This window comes from Diuraphis noxia, unplaced genomic scaffold (genome assembly GCF_037042655.1).
Source record: "Diuraphis noxia isolate RWA-SAM2 unplaced genomic scaffold, SU_Dnox_SAM2 contig0001, whole genome shotgun sequence".
In the NCBI taxonomy this organism is placed as follows: domain Eukaryota; kingdom Metazoa; phylum Arthropoda; class Insecta; order Hemiptera; family Aphididae; genus Diuraphis; species Diuraphis noxia.
Window position 1 is genome coordinate 38,299,223 of NW_028301711.1, and position 21,709 is coordinate 38,320,931.

Below are 21,709 nucleotides of genomic sequence, written 5' to 3' on the forward strand. Positions count from 1 at the left end.
TACCTATGTCTTTATGTCCGGAAGTAGGCACAAAGACCTAGTTCAGACGCCTATTTGGCAGAATTTAAAATTTATAATTAATATATATATATTATAATTTAATAATTATAATAATGATAATAATACGATTTAAGTATTTATTCCCACGATAGATTTATTTTCATTTTTTACCAACCTATTGGTTATTAAAATATTACAAAAATAATATTTCTGTAATGTATTTACGAGTACTACCTTTATTTCCTATTCGTGGAGGTACATCGTCGTTTAATGATCGGAATATTTCAAGATATTTTTTACACAATAACGATAATGTACGCGTATATATAGTAATACAAGTGTATAATTTAGTATTATACTTAAGTATCGAATAAAGTAATTTAATGACATCATGCGTTCGGAGCAATTAAGCGATTGAACGGTGGTAGTAGCGGTTGTGGCATTGGTGGCCGATATAATTATGCTAATTCGTGTATGATATATATATATATATTATATATATATATAAATATTTTTTTTTAGAATCTCGATAATATTTTATCTAGACTTTTATGCGAATTAAATTTGTTAATTTTATAATTCACGTTTCCAATTAACCGTAAGCGAATAATAATTACCAAACAACAACTACAACATATAATTATTAAAAATATCATATTTTACACATTACGTAAATTGAATATCTAGACAGATATTTTTCATCTGCTGTAAGGGTTAGAATACAAATTAATGTAAGTCCTACACTCAGCCAATAATATTGGAACAGCAATCGTCATTGTAATCTCAAGATTCTTGGGAATCAGCTTACCGTTCAGTTGAAAAAAAGAGATACTTAAAGAAATTAAAATATAGACATAATATAATAATACTTTGCAAGAGCTCGAAGATCGTGATGACGATATAACCGTCTTGGCGCAGTGAACTGATTGTAAAACTTACATTTTGTATTCCTTTGATCTAAACAACCAGGCGAAATGTTCAATCTAGTAACACAACGCGTATTTATTACCGTGGCATGATGGAATGGATGAAAAATATATTTTTTATCCGTTTTTCAGTACGATTATAAATTACAATGGAATTAAATCGATCATGTTTTGGATCGCTAATCGTCTGAATATAACGCTGTTATATTAACATTATCATATATATACACTAAATCTGAGGTATTTGAAAAACGTGATAGCAAAAACATGTACAATCAGATTAGAAATATTGTGCAGATACAGAGATCGATGTGACTTCGACAACGTTAAATTGTAATTTTTTTTTTTAACTACCGCATTAGATTTCATAATACTGAGCTCAACCGAACACCAAATGTCGATAAAGCTTAAAAAGTTAAGCGAATTCACAATTCCGTAGGTGGCTTATCGCATGGTGTATGGTAAAACATATGAGATAATTCCCAATAGACGGTATATTGTATTGTACATTCTATGCATAATATTATATTATTTTGTTGTTGTTGTTCTCCAAAAGTTAACCAGCATATTCACACGTGAACGAGTATTAAATATAAAATTAAATCTTTTCGACGATCGACAACAATATTATTATTATTATTATTATCATCATTATTATTATCATTACTATATGCACGCTTCATGTAACTATAGTGACAACCACATATTTTCGTACTATTACTACGTCAAAAAATATTTATTGGTTTGTAGTTTTTTACTGTGATATTTATGATGAAACTTGGGTGTGTTATAAAATTAATTATATTTTTATCGTTGATGGAACTGTTTACAATATTATTTTCAAATAAAATTAAAGTTATTTTGAATTCAATAATAGTAATAATAATAACTGGTTACATACACACATTTTTTCCGAATTTCCTTGGCAAGAGACCATATAACTAAATTATTCGTGCATACGTGGTCTTCAACTTTATAAAATGTGTATTGTGGTTTGCATAAGTATTTTTGCTTTGATAGTATTTTAACATAATTGAACTTTTTTTAAATTAAATATTCGAACTGATAAAAAAAAAATATACTCAACACAAAATACTAATGCCATTGACACTACAAGTACCTATTATAATATTTTTTTTTATTTATTAGTTAAGCATCAACTATATAGGTTATTAGCTTTAAAAAAGTATTACTTTTTTATATTATTACATGTTATTGTACAATTTATTTTTTTCAATTATGTTTTGATAGTTAGAAAATTAACCATTGCTTCGTACAGCTTGTCAGGAATGTTGAAGTCTTTCCTAGCTTCATTGTAGTTTTAGCAGTGGACGATGATGTGTTTGATGGAGTAGTTGTCGCTGCATATTGTGTATAGGGGTGGATCTGTCTTTGCCATAAGATGTCCAATGTCCATGTGTCCATGTGTGAATTGTATGAGGTCTATTCTAAGTCGATTAAGAATTACCTCATTTTTTTTTGTTTAGGTCAGTGTATTTCAACCAGAGTTCAACAGAATGTTTAATTTCTCTTAGCTTATTTTCCATGGTAGTATGTCATTTGATGTTCCACAAATCAATGCGATATTTCTTTAAATTTCTTTTTATATCAACAAGTGATGAAAAATTAATTAATATACTGGTGTGAATATTTAATGCATTTCTTGTTGCTTTATTTGTCTCCTCATTTCCTTTTTTTTTTTATTCACGACCTAGGGCTCAAATGAATCTAATATCTTTGTTTGACGAGGAAAGAATGTTACTAATTTTTAAAGCCAAAGGCTCAGTTAGTATTTTAGATTGCAGATTAGTCAAAGCATTGAGTGATTCGGAATATATATATCTATTTTTGTATCATTGATTTCTAGAGCTAATTGGGTTCTTTTATATAGTGCTATTATATTATGGCTACATATTCAGCTGTATAAATATTGCTTACATTATTAAGTTTGAACTGTTTAGTTATACATTAAGGTGGACTACCGCAAGTTCTATACCCGTTTCACTTTTAGATGCATCAATGTAGATTTGACTACTGTTATTCTAACTGTGTATAAGTTCATTAAAAAAAAAAAATTGTTATAAATATTATAATATTATAATTTAAAAACATAGGTATTATGGAATACTTAAGCTATTATAATGCTATTTTTTTTCTTCATCGTTCACCGTGGAACTAATTTTTTTGTTATACCTACTATTATAATATTTCAATAATCCGACGAGAAATCATAACAATATTTGTATTGTAATAGGTAATGATGATAATTGTATATGATAACATGCAATCTATTGTATTTTATTTAAAATGTATAATTTCACGAGAACACATTTTAATTTTATTCGCTGTATTTTTTGTATGTATATGAATACCTTTACAATTATTTTATCAGGCGAATTATAAATTATTTGAAGATATCTACTTGCATTATTGCATTAAAGATAATTGAAACACTTTATGCTTCACATATTCGATAAAAATTATACTCTCAACTCTTATATATATATATTGTTAAATACAATTATATAAATTAATTAGTCCAATTGCAACTTTGGCTGAATTTGCCTTGTTGAGATCATACTTATTACCATAAGTATAATTTTTGTGAAAATTACATAATATATTGTTCTCAAATTATCTTAAAAGTGTTAAATATAATTATACATAAAAATGTACATAAGGTACAAAATTAATCAAAAATTAAAAGTTTATTTTGAATTGCGTGAAACAAAATTGAAAACACTGCAGAAAAAAAAAAAATTAAAAATGCATAATATTTCATTAGGTAATAATATTGTTTTGATTATTGAAAATGACGTCTGCCACGCTATTGAAGACGTGCTTACAGTTACTATTGAAAATATGACATAAACGTTTCGAAAAGTTTTTATTTTTAGGTAGATACATTTTTAATGGAATATTATATTACGTATCTTACATTTCTGCTTAATAATCAAATTATAGCTATTCAGTAGGTATTTTCATACTTATAACTATTAAATATGTTTAATATTTTTGAATTACAAACTATCTCAATTACACTTCAAATTTTAATGTTTCTGGTTACATTCCTATGCCGGATGTTTGCTTAAATCATTATTATGTACTATTTGTACATAGCATCATTTAGTATCAAATTATATTGGATTTGTTTGATGGCGGTAAAAAAAAACCCGACAGCATTATAAACACGCTCTTATCTATATCGATAGATAGGAATGAGGAATAATAAACAGAAATGTACAGATTGGTTAATTAAAATATTTAATTTTATAAAATGTATGTGATCCAGTAAAAATCATTTGTGAACATAAAATAACCCAAGATAAAAATATAGGTATTAAGTTGGTGATAATAATAACTGAGCATAACCATAATAATATTGTGTTATGTATACCACATAAGAAAAAAATAGGAAGGTTACAACTTACAATAAATTGATAATGCAGGGCCTAAAATACATCTAATTTCAGGGGACACACTTATTAATTTAACTGTTGACTTTGAACTTTGACACATTTTTATAGCAAAAAAAAACCTGTGTAAGTTGTAACTTCCAAAACCCCCCTTCTTTTATGTACCACTTATTACCTTACACATTAATAATATTTATATGATATTGTTACTAAAAATACAGAAAATAAATACAAGTATAATTTAAAAATATTTTATTATAGTAATATACTAATATGTAACAACTTAAAATGAATAACACTTATTATAATCATCAGTTGGTTGCTTTAGTCGATCAGCTTTAGCTTCAGGAAAAACACCTTGATACCACTCTTGGTTGGTCGCTTTTTCATGCACCTTACTATGCCGTTGTTTTTCGTTCAACCATAACAATACAGCTTCCTTTGGATTGTATTCTGATACGGATGGCATATTTAATTTGACGTACAAACAATCCTTAATAGTATTCGGTGACAAGGAAGATCGACCTGACGTTTTTAAAACATTATAATAAGAAATTAACCTTTCCACATCGGCTGAGTGGGGTTTAGCAGCCAACAGTCTTCCCTGCAAAAAATACTTTAACTTAGAATAGTTGTTTTGTATTTTATAGTTTAAATGTATAAATGTGATTAAAAAAATAATAAATAACAATAAAAAATATATTTAATATTAGGTAAATCAATATACCACTTGATACATACCACTGATATACTTAATGGTTTCCAAGCTTCATTTAACAATAATAACTTTAACAATTGTATAGACATTTTCTTTTCTGCAACTTCTGATGTGTAAGACGCTTCTCTGTAGCTAGTGACAAAGTCAACTAAATTAATATCTGGACAAATCATTTTATGGCATTCATTAAGTTCCGAATCTGTCACTGTATTGCTTAAGCGTTCCAACGGTTTAAATGCCTTCCATTCTTCAGCATCTAGTCGATCAGCTAAAAATGTTTTAATATGTTCCAATGTATCATTTCGTACAGCAGAAAATGAACGGGTATCAGAGACGAATAAATGATGGGACTTTCTTCGGGAATTTTTTTTTTTTTCATATAACTGTATGTCTTTTAACATAATATTTGAGTGATTATTTTCTGGTTCAACATCAATTGTTTTAATTTCATTTTCTAATATACTTTCCCATCCACCGAGTAAATGATGTTCTCTTAGATTTTCAATAGAATGTATTAATATATTTCTTTTCTCAGCTATATCATATATAAGAACATCATCTGATTGGATTTGTTTCTGAAAACGTGAATACAAATAACCCAAGTCGACAAAAAAACACAACAGTTTTAATTTGTTAACATCAGTTAAATTTTTTAAAAAGCCTTCAGCCTTTGTTTTATTATCTTTATCATGTTTTTTTAAAATAAAGTATTTAACAAGGATTCTCCAATTCCTTAATATGTTCAGTAATAAATTATAAGTAAACTCTGTCCACCTGACATCAAAATACTTAGGAAGTGTGTACATAGTTTTTTGTTCATCTAGAGCAACTTGTTTCAATTCATTAGTTCTTAGTCCCGATTGGTGAAAGTAGGATGAAATCGAAGAGCATATTTGAATAAGTTTATTTAATTCACCTACTTCAGAAGTTAGTTTTTCCCAAGCTAATGCACTCCTATGAACTGCACACCAAATTTTGATAAATGGACCAGTATTATTAAACATTTTGTTTCTTTCTTGTTCAAAAATAGACCATAAGCCATTTTTCTTACCTATATTAACGCTAGCTCCATCGGTTACAATAGATGAAACTAATGGTAAAACTTCATTCCAATCAACAAATCGTTCAACAGAATTTTTTATGGCTTCATAATACCCAATAGCACCTTTCTGAGTAGGTTCTTCAAAGCCCATAAACATTGTTTCAGAATCACCATTCTCCAGCACAATTTTGAACAAAACATGAATATTGTCTATTTGGTTTCTGTCTACAGAACCATCCACTCGAAGAGAAATTGCAATACACAATTTAAGTTTGGACTTGAGATTTGGAATATCTGCTTGTACAATATGCCTTAGAAGGACTGAATGTGTTCCAGGATTTATATATTGTAGGTCACCTTCTTTTGGTTTGTACGGTTGAAATTGCTTTTCTGGGTCCAACTGGTTGCAAATAAGACTCACCACTTCCCTGGAAGGCCATGACCATGCGCTTAAAGTTCCACGTTTAGAATCATTAAAAACTGTTACTAATAGTTTACTAATTTTTAACGCAAGAACTTTGTTTTGTTTTAATATTAGTTTATTGAGTGGAGCAGTATTGTGTTTCTCAGAAACAGATAATTTTGACAATTGGTCAACTTTTACACATTCTTTATGCATATGTGATTCAATATGTTTTTTTAATCTGGATGCTCGAGGCGCACAACCACTTTCAGAACAGACAGGTGGCAAATGATTTTTTTTCTTACATAACAATAAAGCAGTATTTGATTGTCTGTAACAAATAATACACCTAACCATCTTTCTACCCTTTGTAACTGGTAACTTTTCAAAACATGGATCTAATATAAATTGTTGTTTTTCTACTAATTGGGTGATATTATCACCAGGCTCATCATCAATTTCTTCATATAATGGCTTAGATTCACAAATTTTTGATGAACTTGATACTTCACTAACAACTCTATTTGGTAAACTTTGGTGAAAAACAGTGGGTTCATTAGCACACAATCCAACTACAAAATACAATGAAAACTCAAATCAGGACTTAAATAAATTAGTCATTATTATGTGTGTAGATCCTTTAGCCAGTTATATATTTTATTAAACAAGACAAAATAACTAGTCAATTCTTTAAAATCCAATTTGTAATAAATAATAAATTATATATAAAATACATTTAGGTATATAATATGCTGTAGAGTTATACCTGATATACTAAATTATATATCACTATAGGCATAATAGAATATTATAACTTAATGTGCTATAAAATAGAAATTACAATGCTCTTACTAGTTATTTTTTTAGTAGGTTACAGTACACACTACCTACACAATATTGAATTAATATGAACTTACTTTGTATTGAAACATTATCAGTTTTTCTTTTTTTTATAACATATTTGTCCATAATAATATAGTATAGAAATAAAATAGGTAATTAGGTTCAAAATGCTAAATAGGCTAGAGTAGTTCAGTAAATAAAAATATTAAATTATTAACAATACTAGTTGATACTAACTATCGTCTATTATAATAATGAATAATGATTAATATTATTACTATCAGAATTCAGAATCACTAATACCATAATAATATTATGTTGTTCAACAATTTTAAAATACCCACATAGTATATTTATAGACAAAATCCCACGTTTGAAACAAGAATTTTGTGGAACAAAAGTCCATTGGAACTAGGCACATGTGTTTTGTGGAACAATGTGTAATGACCAGCCAAAGTGTATGATATCAGATATAAATGCTTATCACTCGATATTTGTATAAAATTGATAATAATTATTCTCAATTTATTTTGAAATGAAGTTATAACAAAATTGTGTTGAAATTATTCCTAAATTGTTATTATTACGTCTTAATTCCGCAATCAAAACTAAAAACGTGTTATAAAACTTGGGACACACATTTGTCATTCAGGGGACACACTTTGATTTTCAGGGGACACAATGTGTGTCAGGGGACACAGTATTTTAGGCCCTGTGATAATGTATAAATTATTAAAAAAAAAAACCCACAAGGCTCAAAACATTACTATAATTAGGACATTTTTCTATTTACATATTATACAATGACGCATAATTTCTCCGTTAGCTGTGAGTGACCCCTTCGGGAAATTTACTACTTTACTCACTCACTCGAAATAGGTGAGAATTCATTTGTAATGCAAAATAATTTCAATTTATTATTTTTTTTTTCATTTTATCCTTTAATTTACATCATATTAATTTCATATTAATCCAATAATTTCAGTTAAAGTTCGAAGGCAGTTATGTTAATGAACTCACTCCTACTAAATAACTATAAGTACCTTATTGTGAAAATATAGCGTGCAATGAGAAACCCTGATGATCTTATATTAATATTTAATATTTTAATAATTATAAAAAATAATCCATTATCACTTAGAGTATCGTTGGTAAGTACATACCGGACAATATCTACGCGTGTGGTAAGTATATGGTAATTATAGAAGACTGCATGCTCATGAGAGGATCGCATTATATAATTAGGTATCAATCTGGAAAAAGCGATTTTGAATCACTTAAAAAAATGTCAAAAGAAAAATGGAAACCTGTTTGAATCCATTGATACAGCTCAAACCCGGTCAAAAACTATCGTTTTTACAAGACTCTTTTAAAATTCATACTTATGTTAACTTTTTTAAGTGGATAATCAAAATTATTATTAAATTTTAGTGTTTTATAAAATAATAATTATATCACTATATCATACAGTAATGAAAACATGGCTTTATCTACTAGGTTTCTGTAAAAATAATACCTATTATAAAATAACCACTCTAACTATGCATATTTACATCCTAGATATTCTACGTCCCTCAATATTTCTGTATTAAAAATACGTCGTTATGACCATTTTCTCCAAGTTCATTTCCACATTCCGATTCTTATTCAAAGTTTATGCCTTTTTTTTCATTTTTAGAAGCCCACAAATTCATAATTGTGCAGTGCAACAATATTCTAGCCAACAATCTTAAACGACTGGAACTACAACCGACGTTTTTCAATAATGTATCAGATAAAATGTAATTCCAATAGTTCCTGAATGCATGACCTCCTAGGTTCTTAGTGACAAAAACCTTACCAAACATAAATATATTACAAACAAACCGGTATGGCTAATTCTCTCATGGTTGAAAACTCTACCAAAAATAACCACCCAATGATCTATGTTGCTGTGGGTTAATTCATAAAAAAAAACAACAATTGTGCTTATGATATTCTTGTTTTATATCGATGTGTAATAATAAGCCACCTTTCAACATCCAAATCTTCACCCTACGCATGTGCTTCTTCCAGATCACTCTTCGACTTCAGTTACTTAAAGTTATACTATTGTAAATATTTAAATATCAGAATATTATTGTAATCTTAAAATTACCAATTATTAATATTACCCATAGTACTTTAAAAATATTTTAATATTTTAATTATCGTGTTATAATGTTAAAACTATTATGTAAACTGTAAAATATCCATAGATTTAGATATCCTTAGGCTAGAAATGGCTTATGTTAAAAATAAAAAATATTATAAAATCTTTAAATTGTTATATCTTGTACGTCAGCAAAATAATTTTGTTCTATTAGTTGTTTTTAATTTAATTTTTGAACGTCTCAGAAGTTGGTGCAATTACCTTGTATGGTATATCTTGTTGTTATTGTTTTATAAGTGTTTCATTGAACTGGCAACATTCGAGGAATTTAGGCTTGATTGTGATGAGTGTTCTACAAGTATGACATTATTATATGTGGGTGGGTATTCGTTGACCATGATGTGACCCTACGTCATGTGGAAGTATTGCTTATACGTAAGTGTTAAAAAGTAAAATGATTAATCATTGCCTATATAAATAAGTTTGGAAAATCTTTAAAGTTTTGAAACGGTAGTACCGATGTGATTGACCAGTAATTGGTATCGCACCAACGGCAGCCAGCGGCGAGACTGCATATTATTTACGAACCACAATGGGTTTTGAGGAGGTAATAATAATTGTAATTGTGTTATAAGGGTTCTGGTTTGTTGATATAGCTTGGTTATAAAGATTTGTGATAAAGCTAAGCATTTTAACGGTCCCATTTCAATGATGGGGATGTTTTTAAGTCGATTTTGAGTGTTTTGAAATCTCACAAGACTCATGAAAATCATTAATTTAGCATACTTAATACAATAGGCTTGAATAATTATAATATTATACTAATATGATTATATTGTAATGTAGTTTTTAAGAGAAATCTATGTCGAATCAATATATAAAAATAAATAAATAGCTCAGGATAGCACAAAAAATAATTGCATTGCTCTTCAACTCTGGTCCCAATAATGCTTCGATGAATGAGTTACCACAAAGAGATTTAATTATGTAAATCTATTGTATATTTCGGTAAGCTTTTGAAGAAGACTATAAGTCAGGTTAAAGCATTGCGTAACACTCTGCAATATAGCCGTGAAAGTAGTCGACTATGCACACATTAAACGGTTTTCTATATTCTTTAATCACTTTTCTAAAATTAAAAAAAGACCCGATCTCCTATTAGTATCGATTTTAATTGTTCAGTGTCAGCCGTAATGTAAACATTATAAATGTCATCATCACAGATGTCAAGTGGACCAAATAAGCGATTTTAGTGCAACTTTTAATTTGGGAAAATTCCAATATCGACTAAACGGAATGTTAATTTTCGCTTGTATACGACGAATGGATATTATTTTCAAAAAGATTTATGGGAAAATCCATACATAATATATGTAGGTACCTCATAATTACACAGGTATCATACGCATCAGTTTATCCTTCACAAATATACTATATTGCATTATTTTATACTCTAGGTAGAATACATTATTATTTAGATATCATATATTATATATATATATGTTTATAACTCTATATGGTTAAAATGTATGATTTACATAATATATACGCTTAGTTATTTCTGTTCGGTGTACGTGCATGTGCACTGTGGTGCCTATATTTATGAATAAATGTGCTTAAAATAACAACAACTCAGGCGTCAGAAACAATCAAAGACACTCGACTCATCCCCAACGAAACTATGTCAGATTTCTAGAAAGTCTAAAAAATATAACTTAACCTGGCCTATACACAAAATTAAATCACAGACGGAAAGGCAGTATTATAGTTTATCGATTCAACAAACACATCAGCCCCGTATATATATATATATATATATATATATGTAATCCTACTCACATACAAATTTATATAATATATATATATATTATATATGCATTTATATATTTATCTATTTATAACATGCAAGAGTGTATTTCATCTATGATAAAAAAATAGACTATTTCACGGGTCAAAAGTTAGATGTGTACCGGCTAAATACATAATATGGAACGCAGATGTTTCTGTAAATATACCTGTGATATTGTTTAGCAAACATGTAATATATTTGAACCTATCAATGAAAAAATGTATAAAGATAATAATATTATTCACTATGAAAATGCCACACAATTAAATAATTGGTTTGAGTTTTATTGTATCAACGATATAAGTACTAAAGATTGTTTATTGAAAACATAAGACGTTGAGATTTGTACACGTTTTAAAGTGCTTTAAATTTTAATACAAATAAAATTAAATGTTATTATTTGGGAATATTGAGATAATTCGAATCATAAATAAAAAACCATGGTATTTATAATAGACTTACATAGAATCTATTTATAATTATAACTAGAGCCCAGATTTATATGCAATAAAAATCTATAAAATATGCAGATTTATATCATAAATATGCTAAATTATATCTCTTTGAAATTAACAAACTATGATTTTGAGTAAAATATTACATAATCTACATATGCTATGTATGCAATTGTTTATTAAAAACAAAAAAAAAATGCAATGTGCTCTATACACAATAAATGGACAAACCAAACAAAAACTAAATTGTATGTTCCAATACGTATTGTATACTATATGTATACATAATATATTGTTATCTAATGTGGAAGTGATTGGGTAGGTACCTAATAATAAATTTAACACTAGAAAATCCAATTTATCTTCATCCGTCGACCATCGATAACGATGTTGATTACTTCTCGATGTATATGTAGTATGTACATTATAATAGGTTATTTACAATCAAAAGTAGGAAACTTCACAGACATAAATTCTACGAATCCTATAATATGCAATAAATATGCATTTTCATTCAACTGTGAAAAAAAAAATTACCATAGAATCTACACATTACGAAACGTCGACATATTTTATAATCAAAATTATTCTAGGTGAATTGTAGAATAATATGCATTTGCATATACATCTGGGACCGAATTATGACTACCAGGAAGTATAAAATATCCTCTTTGTTTATAAAATTATAAAACATAACAACAATTATTATTGACACAGCACTCATCACATACAAAATAAAACAATATTAATCACATAAAAGTAGTTATATTGTCTATTCAAGACGCCATATTAAAATTATTATGCACGCAAGTTCGTAACCTATGAAAAGAAAAGGTTCCTAAGTAATAAGTAAAGTACTTCTTTGGTTTGACCAATGGATGGGTGACTTTGTGTGTATTCTATTACTAAAATATCAAACAGTCATATTTAATTAAAATATAATTTAATCAATCGGACATACTTAAAGTATTGTTTGTAGTGCGTTTAAAATTATTTGTGTGTTTTGTGAGTACTAATACCAATTCATGTAGGAACATAGAACCCATTATTATTATAAATAGTTATTATTTATCTATTTTGTATTTTATTCACGTATGTTTTTTTTTTTTTTTTTAAGAAAATTCAACAAAGTACAACCTATTACATTTCTAACTTGGCTTAAAATTGAGATTTTCCGAGAATGTAGTCCTTTTTTTAATCATTATGAAAAATTGCACAAACGACATATAGAAATCCAGGAATACATTTTTGTAATTATAAATGAGATTAAGCATGCAATTTATATACAAAGACCATTGATCAGGTCCGGGGATAATAGGTATTCTACTCAACGCAATTAGACTTAAATAAAGGTATTTTGAAAATAACAAGTAAAAATATGTACTTTATGAAATGATATTAAAAAATATATAAAATTGCCGTTTTGGTAAATGAGTAAAGATATACTGTCGATCAGGTGTCTTAAGAGTCACTTTAATGGATGTGTTAAAATTGAATTCAATAATTTAAAGTCATTGTATATGACATACTATTCTGTGTGAAAACGGTATGTTAGTATAAAATATTATAAAATAGCTAAAAGGTATATTTTATGATTCGTAAGATTATAATTAACGTAATTTATTTATATATTTTACTGTTGATCATTAGTATATATAATATATATACAATATACAATATGATAATTTATAATACTTATACCTTATTCCTAGTCTAAAATATTCAAGTACTTACGAATAATATTTTTAACTTACGTCAAAATTAGTATTAATAAAATCATTGTTCTTTGATTAAATAATATGTACTTAACTCTTCCAAATTTTAATTTAAAATAATTACAAAGAACTGTGTTTGTAAACTTTTTAATTTATTGTTTACAGAATGAGCTACTTTCATGGAATCTTGCAACTAAATTATAATCCTTAGCTATACAAATTTAAATTTTTAACTATAAAATAATTTATACATTTTTAGTTTGATAAATTTGAACTTTACATGCTTAAGAAATCTTGCCTATTTATTTTTAATATTTTCAAATAATATAATATCGTAACAATGTATGAGGAGTCTTATATTTTTCAAGTTTTTTGACAAAGCAAGCAAAATTTTATTGGAACTAAAAAAAATGAAAATCGAATATGTCCGTAAACAGCTCAAAACTTCAAAATAAATTCATAATATTGTATTATGTGTATAAGCTATTATATGCTAATATAAACATTCAGTGAAAATTGCGTAGATTTACGTCAAAAACCAAAATCGATTTCTTTGAAAACTGATGTTATGTGAAATGCGAATATTTTCGTTTTTTCATAATAATTGTTTTTTTTTCGCTCTTTTGGGAAACTACGTGAAATTTTAAATTTTAACCTCATGAATGCACCTACTTAATTCACATTTTCATCAAAAAATATACTAAAATATACTAGCTTAATAATTGAGGCATTCGAAATACATAATATTATATTGTTTAAGTATATTTCATCAAAAAACCGTTTGAATTCTGATTCGATCAATCAAACTAGCAAGTCAGACCTTTTTCTTAGTTGGTTAGACATGATGAATATGAATTCGAAAATTAAAATAATCTATAAAATGTTATGAAAAAGGTGGTCATTCAAACAATTTAAAATGTTAAATTATTATTTTAATATTTGTTTTATATATTTATATTTATGTAAATATAAAACTTATTTTAACTTGAATGTGATAAAATAATATATTCAAGTAAACGATGTTATAAACGAACAAATCGCTTTGATATATAATTATAAATATAATATTGGACAACTAAATATGTTTCCATAATCTCAATTGATTGTTCTAGGTAATGGTCGCAATAGCAATACCCATAAGACTATAATATTAATGTTCACTGGTATATTAAATATAAAATTCCTTCGTGTTATAAACTTATATTTAATGGCTACAGTTTATGTGAACTAGGTTATTTAGACATATAGTATAGTAGAATGTAAACGAATAATAAACAACATCACATTACGTAGTATAAGTAAATAACGCTCGAAATCACGTTGTTAATCTATTTGATCTGACTCTATGAATAAAAAAAAAGGTACTAGACATAAAGTATATGTATTTCCAAATGAAACACAAATATAATTAATCAGTAGATAATCGTAGTTTTGATAATGTTTGAACCATTAGCAAAATATATTATTAAACCAACATCATGACCTCCATAATATTCTAAGAACTCTTGTAGACTAATTTATAGTTATTTGAGAGCAACTCTAAAGATAGCAGGTGACTTGATGTAGACTCGACTAACTTGTTGTAATCAAACTAAATACCTATATTTTAAACGATAAAAATATTCAATGGAATATTGTGAGACTCTATAAGGTTTATAAGTATCCCATTTGTTCCAACCACTTTTATTTTTAAGATTGTCGATTGTCATTAAAGATATATGCAACTCAGGTACAAACAAATTACACGTTTTTAGATCTCAAGACATAATAATATTTTTACCGTAATCATGCAAGCCGTGACTTGCACGCGTCTCTCTGTAATATATTTAACGTATCAGTCAGACACGGACCCGGTGCAGCACTTCTGACGACGTTTTATGTACAGCAACAGTAATGACGACGGTAGGTCACATATCGCTTACATTATTGTTTGCCGACCTTAAGTTCGGACCCCCGTGTAGAGGGTTCGCGCTGGACTTAGCGTCATGGCTCTTTCTTCGGTAGAGGATTCTGTATTTATACCAACTTAATAATAAGATTAGGTCATAGTTTAATATAATATGCACCAACTGTTATTATATATATAAAAAAAAATATAGTTAATAACCGTTGCAGCATGGTAAGTCGGTTTTCAGTCAAAATAGACACCCTCCGGAGTGGTTTCATATTATAATATTTAATATATAACTATACAAAATTTTCCCTTCTTTAGGGATGTTTCCGACCACAAAATGTACAGTGCATTTAATTCCTTTTAATTATTTTTCCGTGAATATCTACGTTGCGACCCGGGATTTAAAAAAACATCAAAGAGTTGTATACGAGAGAGTTAAAGAAGTACATACCACCTTTTTAATTCCCTTTTAGCCAATTATTTCGGAAAAACGTCAAATATTATAAAGTAACAATGGTTTATATAGTTAACTGAATTAGAACTGCAAAAATATATATACATATTATTAAGAGCTCTTGGCCAGTTTGAAAAAAATGATATATTTACTTTAATAAAGATGTTTATATTTTTTTTCATTTTTCTTTATATTTTTTATGAAAAAATAGAAATAAAGATGTTTTATATAAGTTTTTAAATTATGATTATTTTAACGAAACCAAACAATTTAGATCAATATAGATCAGGCTGAAATCATTCAAGTTATTCAAGTTCTCTAGTATTCCCAAGAAAAAATGTGCATAACTGAAATATAGTTATTGATGATTGTAGCGCACATTATAATTAGAATAGTCTATACTATTCAATGTTTCTTTTTACACTATATCAAAATTGTTGCAATTTGTTTATTATGGTAAAAACACTTTCAAATTGCTTTTTCGTTTTACTAACATGTCTTACCCTGAACCTTGTTTATATGTCATAGAAAAAGCTAGTTTAGCGGTAAATTGATGTCTGCATGGTTCAGCCAAGCTGGGATATGTAGCTAGAGTTTAATATAATTCTTGTAATGTACATCTATTTTTTCTGTCTCAAGTAAATTAAGCATTTGTGAGGCATTATAACATTATAATATTATGGTATGCTTTGCTTGAAAAACTTTTCTTAAAAACCTGGCTAAATACGAAGTGTTATCCTATTCAATAAAAATGATAAATGAAAATTACCTCTAGTTATGGGATATCCATATTTAGGTACTAACGGCCTTTATTATATGGTAGCGGGTATTTGGACAATTAACAGACCTAACTCCAAATTTGCTAACTTTACTACAAATTATGTGTTGACACATGTAGATTGTAGGTATTTATTAACATAAAAATATTTTTGAAATTATTACAAATAGTTGTTGTGAAAATATGTATATTAATATATAACTATAGGTATGTATGATAAATATCAACAATGCACATTATCATAAAAGTATTGGTATTTTTTAAAAATAAAAAAAAACATATTTATGGTTCATAGATTTTCCTGGCAGAGGAAAAATATGAACTAGGTAGTGCCCTAAATTTCATTAATTTGTTTTTTAGTTAGTTTGTTTATGTTCTATATCATAGTATATTATGAATTATTGTGTATAATATAATATATAATATTCTTTAATTTTTAATTTTACTTTTTTATATAACGTGACTTGTATGGCAATACTACAAAACTAATAATATTATTATAATTACATATTGTGTCATTTTAATAAAATACATCTTGTCAGAATATTTTAAGTTCATTAGAATAATCAAATATTATTAACATTTTAGGTTTTCATAAATTTTCAGAATAACTTAATAAGTTCATATCACGATATTTCTATAAAAAAAATATTGTGAAATCCACTGGGCTTGTTTTGAGAAAAAATGTATCGTTACACAGACTTGCATTTATTAATTTCAATTAACAATATAAGATTACTATTTTAAGTATAAACTTATTACCATATTTTATAATGGTCAGTCTATAAGTATTTATGTGTAAAGAGATGGTTTTGACACTGTCTCTTATCAATGCAAACTTTACCAACTGTGATTTAATCATGATATGGAATCAAATATACACACTTCTATATTATAATTTATTATATAACATGAGTACCTACCTACCATACGATAATATTGTATTCAAACATTTAAATTCAAACCAAACTTCTAGTAAATTAAGTTCTCACGAATCTTAACACAACTCAGCTAATTCAAGTTGATCCTTATCTATTGCAGTATATTATATTATAAATTGTTACAGTATAATATAATATAAATAATTAAATATTTACGTTTTGTTATTTTTTCAATTGATATTGTGTTTAAATCATAATGTATGCCTATAAAAAAATGTAAAATTATATAAAATGTTTTAAAAAACATAATAATTTTAATTAAGCTTATATTAATCTAGTAATTGATAGAAACTACCATGAATAATATAATTTTTTTAAATATATATGGTTCATCAAATATTTTATTTTTACACTTTTTAAACCTGTTGTAGATTATTCATCGAAAAGATTAAATAGTACATCTCTACCTTCTATTTGTATCATAATATAATATTGAATTTATTTAAATTATGATTTGTGAAATATCATAAGCCGGATTTTTGCTATACTTGTTTACGAAGTAAGTTTTTGTAATTTTTTTGCAAATGATTTTCAACGTTTCAACCATAAAGTAATTTCATTATTAAAGCAGATAATTTGGTTGAAAATACTCGATTAATCACCTTATATACCAGAGAATATTTAAGTTATTTAATAATTAAAGACTCTAAATGCAAATAAGAAGCAAAAGAACATTCCATCCATGCTGTATATTAAACTCAGTTAGTACACAACGCAAGTGTTTCGGTATTTTTTATTTGTATATAAAATATTGTAAATTACATTTTAATTATATGTGTCAAAGTGTCTTGTTATATGACAACTCAGCCATAGTCTTTTAATGTGAACAAAATTTATTTTTATGCATTTAAAGAGTTTTGGTAGTATTTTATGACTTTATCAGTCTTTACTGCCGTTTTTAGCCATTCATACCTTAATTTGACAGCTTGATGTACCTATATTACAAACTAACTAGACTATAATATTATTAATACCAAGGAAACGGAAATAGAGTACATATCTTATAACTTAAACAAAACGAGTCATTTAAGTGTCATCAATATATTATATGGTTATCTTCGCACACGCTACACATTGACATTATATTATAATAATAAAAAAATTTAAAAAAAAACACAACAAAATGAATATTTTGCTTTTTAGAATAGAATAATAATAATAACAATAATAATAAAAAAAATCATAACATATTATTAAGTTATCATTTGGTAGAGCGATTAAACATTTTATTTCAGATCAAAACTTCTAGAGATATTTTAGGTGAATTTATTGCCAAACCTGTCCTATCTTTACACTTTTTTATCATAATTATTGTATTGTACTATTAAATGCGTTGGATACACATCATAGCAATGTGCTTGAAAACAACAAAATACTTAACATATTTTAAATTTTCATTTGCTTTAGTTACCTATAAGTTATGACAACTTGTGTTATACAAAGTTTGGTTTTATATTATATTTAAGTTTTAACAACTTAGTCATCAAAACTTTGAGCGAGTATAAAAATAAAATATTTTTTAAATATTGAAACAAAATATTACACATTTTAGCAAGTTAAATAGATAATAATAATGACTAAAAAAATGTCATGCTTTAAAGAAGGCAGTATAAGTATACAATAATACAACCAAGAATATTATTAAATGATAGCTAAGCGATATAAGTTTTTGCTTATAAATTATTATAATACTTTTATATATTTGTAACAGGTTTGTTTTTAGTTTTATTAATGTCATAAACATAGTATAAACTGTTAAAATAAATTTATCTTTTTTTGCGGTTTTTTTTTTTAAATATTGTGCTCGATTTGTGTTTAAAATTAAAACACCAGCCATCATATTAATATATCATGACAGCTACACTAACTAGAATGATAGTATAATACAAGCAGGTACCTATGTGTTGTTATTATTTTGTACTAGAGATAAAAACTGTCAAGTGAATCATTTTAATCTAACCATTAATTGATTGATTTGAAAATTTAATTTACAACAGATTGAGTTAATATTATGCAATGGACATTTTTTAGAATGTGATGATATAATTTTTTTCTTACAATTATAAGGTATAAATGTTACATGATTTGTGTGCCGTGATTAAATATTGTGATAATCAACAATATGTACAATTTGTATTAATTACAAATTATTTCAATCGCATCAGCGTTGAAAGTGTTAATATGTATCTTTGTTTTTTTTTTTTTTTTTTAATCAATTGTTTATTCCGTAGTTAAGGTGATTCCGATTTCACTGGATTACTTTCAAGTTTCAAATGAATGACTACATTACCATTTACCACGCACACTAGTAGTCGAGTATTGGGATGTAATTTATTATATATTTATTGTGATGGGGTGTAGAAAGGATTTACACCACTAAACTATATTATGATGTTTATGACCGACTTTCCACAGAAATGTCGTCTTATTTCGCTTTTATATACTGCATAAATCATGATACCTGTGAATACCAGTTTATAAGTAGTTTTAAAATATTTTATTTTTATTTTTTTTCTACGTTATCGATCAACTATGATTAAATCAAAGTGTTTGAAAGCAATTGGCTTCTTAAATTCCCATTCCAATACAGTCGTAATCTAATACGTACCAAATACATATTTTTTTAAACCGATTTTTGGTTCTTTTCTATCGTGATTTATTTATTTTATTGACGATTATTGTTATCGAATCGTAGTCTACAAAGAGTAATTTCCAATTCGTGTTACCCTTCAAATATTTCCTAAAAATCTTATTTATTATCAATATTATTTATTATCTTTGTTGATAAAATTATTTTTCAAAATTTTACTTGACTCATTTATGCTGATGATATTATCGGTATTAAAATGTTCTTTTTACTATCGATGACGATTTGCTTCTTTCTTTCAATTTTGATCCTTAACTTAGATTTAATGCTCACGTTATCAACATTGTTAACAGTTCAAACAAAATCATCGTTTTTATTCAACGAAATTTTACATAGTAAAATAATTATTGACTACAATTTATGTTATTTACATTTTTTATGCCCCCATACCATGTGGTTTAACCAGAGACGTATTTAGAGTTTTGACGCCCCAGGTAACATTTTATAGACGCCCCTACATACCCCCTCCATCTCAAAAAAAAAATGTGAATACTTATTTTAAAAATTTTATTGACAATCTGACCATACATGTTATACAAATAACATAATTTTATAACATATTAACATTATAATTTACGCCTCGATTTTTTCTCACTGAAATCTTGTATAATTTCATAATATTGTATTTGAGTTGTTATTTCTGACTCTATATGAAGTATCGCTAAGTTATTGAGCCGATCATCAGTCATCCTAGACCTTAGATATGTTTTGACTCTCTTTAAAGCACTAAAGGATCTCTTTGATGAACAATTAGATGCTGAACAACATAAGAACATTCTGAGTGTTGACATAAGGATATATATTTTTAATTTCATCATCATGTATCATTTTAAAAATTTCTAAAGCAGTTTTAGGTATATTTTCTTTATTTGACTTTGTTAGTAAATAGCTTCTAAAATGAACACATTCATTTGGAAATGTAACAGGTAAATCGTTAGGATAACACTTCCTCAAATAATCTCCTTGTTTTCGAACTTCTGTGATATTTAACATTTAAAGCCGAAAAAAAAAGAAAATTTTTTATTAATCTCTTCATAAGCGCTCATCATTTTATTCAATTCAAAAATAAGAGAATCCATGATTGATATATATATTTAACATCTAAATTTGTCTCTTGGAATTAATTTTGCTTCAGCGTCTCGAGTTTCTCCAAAAGCCAATTTTCTTTTTTTCTTTCTACTCGATATGTCTTTATACTATTTAATTCCACAACAAATAGATGAAAATAATAATTAATAATCATTATCTATGGATTTTACGCGGTCAACTTATCATAATATTATCATGAAAAATCAAAATCGCAGTGTAGCCGCTATCCAAAATCTTAAATTATTATTATTTTTTTTTATTAATTGACGAATGAAAATGGATGATGGGTTATGGTTATTGGTTACGAAAAATGCTGCCGCCCCTTAATTCCAAAAAAATTTGCCACCCGGGGCGATGGTACCCCATCGCCCCCCCCCTAAATACGTCCCTGGGTTTAACACATACTTC

At 26.8% G+C, this 21,709-nt stretch overlaps 2 protein-coding genes across 5 annotated transcripts in view; both read right to left on the reverse strand.

The window, feature by feature from the left end:
* Positions 1–21,709, reverse strand: part of LOC107168741 (cell adhesion molecule Dscam2-like) — a 308,280-nt gene that overhangs the window by 159,312 nt on the left and 127,259 nt on the right. The gene's annotated exons all lie outside the window — the stretch shown is intronic.
* On the reverse strand, positions 4,578–8,020 carry LOC149060657 (uncharacterized). The gene is made up of 3 exons (XM_089217668.1): positions 7,423–8,020; positions 5,084–7,077; positions 4,578–4,946 (listed from the first exon to the last, which is right to left on the reverse strand). Exons 1-3 carry the CDS (start codon positions 7,472–7,474, stop codon positions 4,626–4,628), a joined length of 2,367 nt encoding a protein of 788 aa, XP_089073794.1. The 5' UTR covers positions 7,475–8,020; the 3' UTR covers positions 4,578–4,625.